Source organism: Haliotis asinina, chromosome 3 (genome assembly GCF_037392515.1).
Source record: "Haliotis asinina isolate JCU_RB_2024 chromosome 3, JCU_Hal_asi_v2, whole genome shotgun sequence".
Classification (NCBI taxonomy): Eukaryota; Metazoa; Mollusca; class Gastropoda; order Lepetellida; family Haliotidae; genus Haliotis; species Haliotis asinina.
In genome coordinates this window covers 78,733,498-78,745,672 of record NC_090282.1, presented here as the reverse complement: position 1 = coordinate 78,745,672, position 12,175 = coordinate 78,733,498, and the positions used below count along the sequence as shown (strand labels likewise).

At 38.0% G+C, this 12,175-nt stretch overlaps 1 protein-coding gene across 7 annotated transcripts in view; it reads left to right on the top strand.

Moving 5' to 3' along the window:
* LOC137278521 (WASH complex subunit 2C-like) overlaps window positions 1-12,175 on the top strand; it is a 64,751-nt gene that overhangs the window by 17,185 nt on the left and 35,391 nt on the right. For 6 of the 7 annotated variants that reach the window (XM_067810903.1, XM_067810905.1, XM_067810901.1 and 3 more), the window contains exons 8-14: window positions 918-979; window positions 4,116-4,190; window positions 6,390-6,551; window positions 7,269-7,401; window positions 8,400-8,471; window positions 9,698-9,810; window positions 11,971-12,082. In XM_067810903.1, the coding sequence (XP_067667004.1) occupies window positions 918-979; window positions 4,116-4,190; window positions 6,390-6,551; window positions 7,269-7,401; window positions 8,400-8,471; window positions 9,698-9,810; window positions 11,971-12,082 (729 nt within the window). The remainder of the gene's footprint in view (window positions 1-917; window positions 980-4,115; window positions 4,191-6,389; window positions 6,552-7,268; window positions 7,402-8,399; window positions 8,472-9,697; window positions 9,811-11,970; window positions 12,083-12,175) is intronic. The other variant, XM_067810906.1, reaches the window with a different exon arrangement.

Sequence of the window (12,175 nt, the reverse complement as noted above, 5' to 3'; positions counted from 1 at the left end):
GGGTTGATATAAAAGTTTTAGCTGGATTCTGTAGTTCTTCCATCATATATAACCCTAATGTTTATGTACACAGGGTTGGGGACATCATGAGTGTCAGGGGCAAGCTGTCTAAGGTCCCATGTTAGTGATACAGCTTCAGGTGCTGGGATCAAGCCCACCTGTGACCGGGTCGAAAATCCTTAGGTCAACTTTGTGTGAAGACTCTTTAAGTGTTGTTACAACCCTTACTGTACTGTACACACACCTGTGCATTAAATGAACCCATTGGTAAATGAACAGATGGTGGCAAAGTACTGTGACTATGTGTCCCAATCCACCCAGCTGTGAATGGGTACCTTATAAGGATGGGAAAGCTACAATAATGTGATGCGCTATTCAGATGGACATTCATAAACTTGGTGCACCTAGTAGCTGCATGGTTTGTATGATTCCCAGGGAGTTGAGTTTTAAGTGTGATGTGCCTTTGAGATGGACATCCAATGATTGAAGGAAAAATAAAATCCTTTGACTATGCATGTAAATGGGAAGGAGGACAGTGCTATTTAAACCTTTCAAAACTCCACTCTAGACCACAGGACCAGTGAGTTACCACTGGAGTAACTGCGAATGCAAAACTGGTTCATGTTTTCCCATGGGCTTCCACCTGCAAATTACTTTATTTGAATCCTCTCTTAAATATAGGATCTCATTTTTCAATTTAAAGACAATTATAATTATTGACAAGGAGGCAAAATTCACTAGCCTTCAGGAAAACCTAAAACTTGACATTAAGTGGTCCAGATGAATTTTTAATAGACAGGTACTACTGACTCAGCGCAAATTTTGCACACTGATAAACACATAGTAATGTCATTAAAAAGTCTTCTTTGCATCTATACATGCTTTTTACTTCCATCTGTCTTGATCTGGAACAACAGGGGGAGAGGAGACAGACCATGGCAGCATTAGCGAGAGTGAGGCTGAGGGCTCTGAGACAGGGGTGAGTTTATCTCCAGAAGGCGTACTAAACCTGATGACTAGCAGGTAGTGGGAGTATCTCGGAGGACATACTCCAAATAATTTCTGTATGGTGTGCAATGGATGACTGTCTGAGATGTGCAATGACTGTGTCTGAGATGTGCAAAGATTGAATATTGATTGGTAATGACCAGATAAATAAAGAATTAGAATCTTCTCCATTAAATTTTGAGAATTAAAAATGTATGGTCCAAATTTGTGAGATGCTATTGCTATTTGATGATAAGTGATCAGGTCACAGTACTTTACTGAATATTTATAATACTTTTTTTTATTATTAATAGCTGCTGTTATTCTTGCCATTATAACAATATTTTTGATTGAATGAATGAATGAATGAATGAATGAATGAATGAATGAATGAATGAATGAATGAATGAATGAATGAATGAATGAATGAATGAATGAATGAATGAATGATAGACCAGCTTATATTTAGTTTAAGGCATAGTGAAGATGGAAACATGAAGTTATATTTATGTCATCACCTGGAGTTGATGGAGCTGACATTTATTACTAATGTATGCATGCTGCTTCTAACAAGAATGTGGTTTTGTGACATCCCGCCTGTGTATTTAGTGCTTACAGGAGGTTTTATCGGCAATGACAGGGGTTCAAAAATCCGATTGCCCAATGCAAAGGACTAGTCAGTTATCACTTTTGGCAATCAAACCATGGATATCTTACTTGTCTGTGGCCTACTAGATCATTTCTGCTTTCGGTTTCAGACTGCAAATAAACTTGGATTTCCTTTCATATCTATTCAAATGTAGCTATTAAATGTTGCAATGATAATAAAGTAGAGTTATCATTGTTTGCTATTTATCACTTTTTGATAAATAGTCCAGTAAACATTAACATCATGTTGATGTATGTTTCCCAGCGGCATGTGGCTTTTAGGAAACATTTTGAACCCCTGAATGATCCTTACCCTCAAATGTGATGTAATATACAACTGCTGTTATGTAATCAGTGTGTATTGCATGAATGTCTCTGTGCTGTTTATAACAATATATATATATATTACTGGACACGTTCCTACATGCATGAGTTAGGCATCATGCTCTTGATGCAGGAGATTTACATTGTTAACATAGCACTATATTTTGTTTGTTATTGGTGTCTAGTTATCACTTCATGAGGAATGTCCTTCATAACACAAAGCAAACTTAGTGCAAGGACTGTTATGTTGGGGTAATTGTGTTGGAATGAACCTTTGGCTGTCATAAGTGTATGATGTGGCCAGGGAATGCTAAGGGTTTTTATTGGGTACAAATATTAAACCATGATTATCTGAAGGCTGTTAGAGGTGTAATGATGGGGTGAGGGCCTAGTGTCATGTGTAAGGTATGAAAAAATCATATCGCGATACTCTACTTCTGTTAAGTAAATTTGTATTCTCTCCTTTTTTCATATTAATCTCATTGCTAAAAGCGGCATAAAACAGTACTCACTCATTTGAATCATATTCCCTAATCCGTCCTTGTTAATTCAAAGACTTCCGTTTTTCATCAAAAAGGTTCAGATAGTAAAATGAATAGACGATTGAAATGAACCATTATGTACAACAGTAGAGTTACCTCCCTTTGACATACAGAGACAAGACCATAAGAACATGTGTCAGATTATTTTATTACAGTCTCCATTGAGCAATGACAAATGGCGTAATTTTGATGGTGCTAGTTGAGTCGGCACAGTAGGTAATGGCAATTGTCACTTTCGACTTTTTCAAACCAGCTGTTTTCTTGTTTGCCAGGTTTGTGGTTTGACCAAGTTAATAAAACAAACCTGTCCAGTCTTACTCAGACTAACAATAAATGGACCTATTAGTTGATTATAACCAACTAACTAACAACCGGTTCAACTCAGATTTCTCACCTCACTTATCAATTACCATTGAAGTTCACCAATGAAGATCAGTGTTAACAATAGTGTTCATGATGTAAGGGCATTATCCGAATTGCCAAAAAGTGATATTGTGCTGCAGAAACATGTGTAAGCATGGAGATTCTGTTATTCATAGTCGGCTAGTACGTACTGAGGAATCTGTGACATTTCACAAGGTGCCAAGCAATGTGTTGTTTCACAAGTCTCATATTGTGATACATATATACTGATCAGCAAAAGAATCACAACTCTGACGTTTTGTCAAGTTTTTAAATAGACGGCATAAACATGATTGCATACTTTTCATGAGATTTCATAGTTTTAAAAATGTGTTCGTTTTGTTGTTTAATTAGGAGATAAACATCATGTGTTGGCCAATTTCCGGGTGTTATTCAGTATTTGAAGCACAGGAATGCGTTTGGAACCGACGACGTCAGCCGGAGGTTTCAAATGAAATATTCCCGTGCTTCAAATACTCAATAACACCCAGAAATTGGCCAACACATGATGTTTATTGACATTGTAAACAAAAAAGTAAACCAAAGGGGTTTTACTGGCTGCACTCGTTTACATCGAGTAGGGGTACAGCAGTGAAGTGTCATCAGCTGGCCGTTTCAGCTGGTTCCCATGGTAGCATCTGGAGTTGCTCATTTCTGACGTCATTCTAACTTTACGTTACAATATAATTTGAACGACATCACCACTGTTGATGACACAACAAAACAATTGTTTACGTGTCAATAGGCAGTGAATAGTTTCCGGGAATCTAATACCATTAGATCATGTTTTTCAACTAATCAGATTACAGAACACAGTAACTTTTGGTTTACAATATACAGTATTACCACATAATTACACCTTTAACACCACAGGTACAGTTGGGGAGATGCAACTGTTACTGGGTTGTGGCTAGTTGGGGTGGAGGTCGATCTAAGAGATGCAACTGTTGTACATATATTTTGGGATGGAGGTTAGTTACAGTACTGAGATTGCTTTGTGTAATGGAGAACCAGAATGCCAAGGAATAAACCATGGAAACATTGAGCCAGATTGATTCAGTGGTATGCAATCCACATTAATCTCAATATTCGAATACTGAGGTCAGATTGAATCATATTGATTGTTGTCGAGTGATTTACTTCCAAAATGAGCTAGATTGCTAATGGCAGTCTGTTGCTGTACCTCAGTTTATGCATGTTCTACTTGTGTAGTCCGAATCCGAGCTTGAGGAGAAGAAGAGAAACAGGGCCCGTCGTGCCACCCATGTGTCGGATGACTCTGATGAGGTAGAACTTGTTTGAACTTTTTTAACTGACCAGTTTACTGTTACGTGCACATTTTAGTTTTTTGGTTTAATACTTGTGGAAGAATTATAGTATCCATTTTTTTCACAGTGACATTTTCAGATGTTAATCATCAGCTATGTTCCTTTGGTGGTCTTACATTTCATGTCTCAATAATTAACAGTGCGTCATAGTTAGCATGAGTGGAATAGTGTCTTTCTCTGATACTTGCTTCTATGCAGCTCTACAGGGACACTATATTGTTATATTAGTCTTTATCCCGATACATTTGTAATGTTATGAATGTCGTAACTCTTTTGTTTCTCATAAGCTTATGAATGTCACAGCGCTACGAGCATTGTGGTTCAGGACCCTGGAGAGTACCCTTCCCTGACGTACACACACTACTGGTCCATGGTTTGCAAAATATAAATAATGACACTGGCATCACTGATACTGCAGTTTCCTGTCTACCTAGTCATGTTCATAAAGATTTTAGTGCCCTCAGAACGTTTTTATTCTTTCATATTTGTAATAGAATTGTGAAATTCATGACATTATAGAGGTCAAATCAGAGTAAAACACTTGCCATAAACTGAATGTTTGCGATGCAGCCCTGGTTTTAATTGCTTTGATTGTCACTGAGTCAAATAGTGGGGTTCTAGGATTCTTGGAAACTCTTACATACTTGAGATGCATCATTTCTAAGGGGACTCATTTGCTAAGGGAACAGGTTGTGAACTGGGAGGCTATGTTCAAGCTAATGGGGTTTAAAGGCTGACATGTTTCAGATCAATGGGGTTTGAACGATGATGTGTTTTAGAGTAATGGGGTTTCACGGACAATGTACTTCTGACCAGTTGAGTTTCAAGGTGATTTGATTCAGATCAACAGAGGCGCGTTCAGAATCGCGAGCGTTCCATCCTGAATGTCTGTGCCTGGACGAGTGCCCGCGAACTATCTTCACAGCTGCCTCGCCAAGCAAATGAATATGGTGACCATGTTTAATAGAAAAATACCCATTCAAATCATTGCCATTAGTTAGCATCCACCTGACGAATGGGCAAGGAATAGCCAAGAAACATTGTGTAAAGCATAAAGAAGAAGTTGACATCCATAACATTTTGTCTTATACATGTTTATTGTCATTCGTCACCACTCGCCCCTTTCCATATCCTCTAACAAGAAGACGAAAAACTATTCGGCTTTTCCTGAAATAACATGAGTTGGTCACAAATGGTTGAATGTAAGCAATTGCTCAGGCGCTCATGGTTCTGAACACGCCTCAGGTTTCAGGGGTGATGCAATACAGACTAATGTAGTTTCCAGGTGATGTGATTCAGTCTAGTGGAGTGTCAGGGTGATGTGCTTCAGGCTAATGGAGTTTCAGGGTGATGTGATTCAGTCTAATGTGGTTTCCAAATGAATCATGTGATTCAGCCTAATATAGTTTCAGGGCGATGTGATTCAGGCTTATGGAGCTTCAGGGTGTTGTGATTCAGAATAATGGACTTTCAGGGGATATGATTCAGACTAATGGAGTTTCAGGATGATGTGATTCAGACTAATGGAGTTTCAGGATGATGTAATTCAGAATAATGGAGTTTCAGGCTGATGTGACTCAGACTAAAGAAGTTTCAGGGGGATGTGATTCAGACTTATGGAGTTTCACTTTAGTTGCTCTTGCGACAGGTTCCTAAGTGTTGTGCATGAAATGCTTTGATTGTGTTGTAATGGTATCAGATACAGTCTGTCAGCTTACTGCTAATGTGTGTTGGTTACCATGCTTGCAGTTGGGGATATATGTGCATGCCCTTTCAGTTACCTCATGCCTAATTCAGATTTATATTGACTGTCCAATCTCTAGTTTGATTGGAGAATGTGCCATAATTGTGTGTTCTGTCATGTCTCTCTTTTGAGTAAACTTATTTTATGTTTGATTAAAGTCTCTTTTAAGTGTTTTATATTTGATAAAAGTCTATTTTAAATTTTTAATGTTTGATGGAAATCTATTTCAAGTGAATCTAGTTTGGTGGATTTATATTTTAATGCTACATAATAGAATTAAGTCCAACTATCAGATGATTTTGCCAGCTGTTTCGTATATCATGTATGATATTGCTATATATGGAGAATTGCATGTTTATAACAAGTTTATACCAAAAGCCTAATGTTTGTATCATATATGTGTCTTGTCATCAGAGTGAGGATTATTATGAGGAGAGTGATGAAGACATGTTCAGCAGTAAGCCCAAGAAACGTGCTGATGAAGACAGCAATGATAACGTGGGGACAGAGGAGGAAACCAGCTCAGAGGAAGAGAAGGGTGATGAGGAAGACACAGAGAAACCTGCTGCTCCTGCTGTAAGTATCATCATTGTGTTTGGATACAGCTTTTTGAGAAAGTGGGATGCGCACCTCATTTTCATTGACCATTTAATAAACTTTCATGAAAAAAAGGGGTGTTGTGTATCCCTTCACCCAACTCTGCATAAGGCTATGATTATCATCAGGTATATATATACTCTGACGGCTGAACAAAGATTGAAGGATTTAGATTTAGTTTGTGGATCGTCATCATGAACAGCGACAAACTTCCATGGAAGACTGTCTGGATTATGGTCACTCACATTATTTTGAGATGTGTATGTTTGTCCCTTGCAGTCACCTCGACATTGGATGTGTTACGTATGAAAACAGATAGTAATGGTAGGGTGTTTATATAGTGCTAACTCCACAACACATGGTCATGCTCAAAGTGAGCATGCTCAAACTGTATACAGGGATGAAGATGCCGGCAGAAATGTGATTGATATCTTTGGAAAAGCTTGGTCTTGATTTGTGCTTAGAAAGATCATGTTTAACAAACAACCAAATTGGTCTGCATTGATGGAGTCAGAGGTTCATGTCATGCTGCCATCAGGTGATGTGTTTCCCATTTACTGATGTATTTAAGATAGGCCAAACTTGGATATTTTTCTGTAGTCAATTCCAGTAAGTCATCATAAAGTATTCCTTCATGACCTTATCGTTAGTTTGGACTTAGGTTTGATGTGACGGAATATGAATATAACATTCCAGGGTGGTCGTGACTTTGCCTCTGAGTTAGCTGCCAGAATAGGAGCTGCTGTCCCCAAACCCTTGTCTGCTGCTGCTGATGCTGAGGATGATGGTGATGCAGATCAGGATGCAGACCAACAACCCAAACAGACAGGTGTGTTAGTGAATATCCATGTCACAGTGGTACATGGGTTTCCATGTGGATCTTATTTAAACACTTTAATGAAGCCATTTTGAGGGGGTGAACGGGATGCGATTGCAGATGTGTTGAAAATTTAGTTGGTAGATCAAAAGTTTTATTTATTACTTACATGTTGAAGATATCACTGTTTAATAATATTGCTATGTTAATGTGTAATAACTTTGTGGAACATTGTAAGTATGACATCAAAGTAGTTAACAGTTATGACGTCACAGTGCTTATACCTCTGTGACAGTAGCATCAGACTTTGCTTGAGTGGCGGAAAGCTGAGACCTTTTGCTCATTAGTTACTTGTTTCATAAAAATGATATTACATGGGACATCATTTAGTATTCTCTGTTTATTAAATGATTTCCTCAATCATCTTAAACATTGAGTGGGATCTAGAGACACGTTGAAAAAAATCAGGTTTGAAATCTCTAATCAGAGAGCAGTATTGTATTTTCATTTTGTCTCAGATGGAAATATACAAAAACCTACTATTTTTCTGATTTCATTTATTTTCTGAATTTTCGTTTAAGATTTGCTGTACTGTAAACCAAGCAAAATAACATGAACTGTGGTGTGTTCGACAGAATGAGTATTTGTTTAGTGAGCACTCACATACACACGAACGGCTGCTGAACGGTAACTGTCCCTGTCAGTACGTTCCTCATCATAATCCAGGTAGAACTCACAGGAGTCCTTTATTGTTTCTTTTGTGACATGGAGCTTAGAGACAGGTTCTAATAATAAAAATAACAATTAGCAATTATCCACTTTTTTCATAAAGTGTATATTCGAAGATGGTTAATGCCAGTGTATGTCTGTATTCGGTGATACGTGAGACTTTGTTTTCATTCATCAGCAGATATTCGGGAATACTCGTGAGTATTCATTCTCTTAAACATGCCTCAGGTCAGGCCTCATGTATGTCCTGGTGGTACTCAGTAAATATGTTTTTGTTGCAGCTAAAAAGAAGTCAGGAAAGAAAGAAAAGAAACATAAGACACAAGCAAAGCATGTTAAGGCTGATGATGAAGGTTGGTACAGGTTAATGTGTTAGTAATGTAGAACATCCCTTTCCAGTCTCTTTTACGTGTGGTCTGTAAAGATCCGGAATGGAATAGGTCCACTAAAGGCATGCCACAAAAGGCAACTTTGCTTTTTGTAAGAGGTAACTAATGGGGTTGGGTGGTCAGGCTTGCTGACTTGGTTGACACATGTCATTGATTCCCAGCTGCGCACATCGATGCTCATGCTGTTGATCACTGGATTGTCTGGTCCAGTTTTGATTATATACAGATTGCTGCCATTAAGCTGGAATATTGCTGAGTTCAGCGTAAAACTGAAGTCACTCACTCTTTTTCAGATTTATTCATGTTACAGTGAAAAGACTTATGTGAGATGTTTGATTTTCCGCATTTATTGGGTGCTTTAGTTTGACATGGAAATATCTGTCAGCTCTTTAATGGCAGGAATAAGTGAGATTCATAGAAACCGGGAAAGGGACTTAAAAGTTTAACATTGTGTGAATTCCCTGTATGGCTGTTCTTAGCAACACCTTCTGGACAGCACTAGACAGGATTACCAAGACCCATCAGTATATAGTTCACATCCTATAGTCCCTTTGCTGTGAAAACTTACCAACGAATTTCACCGTAAACAAAAAAGGTAAATGGATTAAAGTGAAATTAAGATAGCAAATCCTCATAATTTTACCTTGCCAGGTGCACATTTAAATCCCAGAACAAGTAGGATTGGTCTAGGTTGACGCTAACCATGTATTGCACCTGCGTTTGTTTCACTGTTCCAACTCTTGTCCTTACCTCCTTGTAATACAAACCAGTGATAGCAATTTCAAACTATGACCTTTTGTTAAACAATTTTTATACTAAGTTGAATAAAATTCTGAGATTTAAATATGCAATTGGCAAAGTAAAATAATGAGAATTTATTAGTTTCACTTTATTTGAATTACATTTTTGTTTAAAGTGAAATTCACTTGTATGTTTTCACAGCAAACAGACTATAACTAATAGCATGATTCAGTGCCAATGTGTTATTGGTATGCTTAAACGTCAGGCTGCCATGAATATGCATTAGCTACCTGAATATGTACAATGAATATGTACATTCTGTAAAGAATGTGAAGTGGTTGAGATGGCTTTGTAACGACATGAAGTTTTAATATTGCAATAGCTTCTTTGCAGCATACTATTATCAACCAGAAGAAAACTTAATTTCTCTCTATGATGATGCGTTTCAGATCTGTTCAGTGCTCGAGGTGGTGGCGAGGAGGATGACGACACTCCATTCGGGAAGTCGGGGGGATTGTTCACCAGCAGCAAGGGTTTGTTTGATGATGACCAGGATGACTCAGTGAGTAGTGAATACCAGGGCACAAATACATATGTGATAATAAATAGGGGTGACAATTAGGGCTGATTGACCCAGACCTTGATGGGATTTAAACTAACAGTGCTTTATGGTTCAACTTCTTTATTATACAAGGTCACAACGTTTCGAGACAGATTCTAGTCACTTCTTTTGATTGACGTACAGGCTTCAACTTATGTACAGGCTTCAACTGATTGGTGTGCAGGCTTGTGTTGGTTAGGTTAACGAGTTACGGGTAAAGATGTTTGGATAAAGATTAGTCACTGAGGATAAGGTGGTTCCATGCATTGGGTAAGTAAACACCTCTGTCTCTGTTGATTGAGGGCTTGTTCCGCTTGATTGCAATGGCTCATAAGTTGAAGCCTGTACATCAATCACTCGAAGCCTGTACATCAATCAATACAAACCTGTATATCTTGTTACCCATTGTTGTCGGTCTACTGTTATGTGTATATATACTACAACCCTTTAGTTTTATCCTCACCTCACCTGAAGAAGAGACTAGAATCTGTCTCGAAACGTTGTGACCTTGTATAATAAAGAAGTTGAACCATAAAGCACTGTTAGTTTGATTCCTCCAACTTCTAAATGCCTTTGAAACAACTTGATGGGATTTGATTTTCGATATTGGACCCTTTGTTAGATCATTTTTGATTCAGTTCTTCATACAAGTAAAAACATCTCTTCATACAAGTAAAAACATCTCTTTATACAAGTAAAAACATCTCTTCATACAAGTAAAAACATCTCTTCTTACAAGTAAAAACATCTCTTCATACAAGTAAAAACATCACATTTAATTTAACTTTCCAAGTCAGCATTTTTATCATGAAATCCATCATCACCTTGGCGATGTCTACTAACAACAATTCTCATTGGATAATTTGCTCAGTGTCAACCAATTACGTTTGCCTCATTCCAGTGCTCGAAAACTGCTTTAGATTGAGTCAAAATTATTTTCTGGCTGCATGGAAACAATTTAAATAGGTATTCAAATTTCAAATTGAAGTATTGACAATGGTTATTGAAAATTCAAACTACGGTGTTAGATTCGATTTTCGATGAAGGGAACCAAATCATTGCAGCCTTTGTGTCTGTTGATGCGGAAACAACTATTGTGATGGCGACAGTCTATTGCAACATACTATTGCAAAAGTGATAGTCTTTTGGGACCAACCATTACAATACTATGGCAATAGGGTTTTTTTTCTATTTGAATTGTCTAAAGTTGTTTCCCAGATGAATGTACAGATGAAATAAAAACAAGCTGAAGTGAGTTTCAGTCTCTTTGAATAGATGAAAAGAAACCTGTTGAAACCCAGATCAAGTCTGTTTAAGAGGTAGCAGGGGTGAACAGCTCTAAATCAAAGTGATTGACACTGATGGTCCATTCACCAACAGAAGATTCATGGTGCTAGATTGTTATTATACCTGTCAATGGATCAATGTACACTTCAATTTCATTCCCAGCTCCCAGGGGGATATTCAGCCCATGCTAATGGCTGAGGCACTAAAGTCAAAAGTTATTTTTGTTATCCCAACCTGCATGGTATCAGTTTAAAGCTTGGTAAACAGATGTGTATTTCACACAAAATCTGTTGTCTGATGACACATTACTTATGTCTTTGTTTCAATATGGGCTGACAGTTCTACAAACACTCAAGATCAGAGCTTAGTGTGTGTTTGTTAGACCATGTGTGTCATCACTGTTGTGTGTTTTTGAGACCATTTGTGTTATGACTGCTGTGTGTTCATAAGACCAGGTGTGTCATGACTGTTGTGTGTTTGTTAGACCATGTGTGTCATGGCTTCTGCGTCTTTGTTAGACCATGCTTGTAATGACTTGTGTATTTGTTACACCTCATGTGTCATGGCTTCTGTGTGTTTGTTAGACCATGTGGGTCAAAGCTGTTGTATACTTGTTAGACCATGTGTATCATGGCTATTGTGTGCTTGTTAGATCAAGTGTGTCATGACTGTTGTGTGTTTGTTAGACCATGTGTGTCATGGCTGTTGTATGTTTGTTAGACCATGTGTGTCATGCCTGCTGTGTCTGTTAGACCATGTGTCATGCCTACTCTGTGTCAGTTAGACCATGTATGTTTGGTAGATCATCTATGTCATGACTTTTGTGTGCTTCAGGGTGGCCTGTTTGATGACGTAGAGCCGCCACCCAGAAAACAGTCCAAGAAGAAGGTAGTGCAGGCATCTGAGGAAGAAGAAGAGGAAGAGAAGGAGGAAGAACCAGTTAAAGGTAGGACGAATTTTCAAGTATTTGGTCTATGATATCCATGGTGACAGAATTTGGAATCGTTTAACGTGACTGTTTATTTGTATAGATTTTATG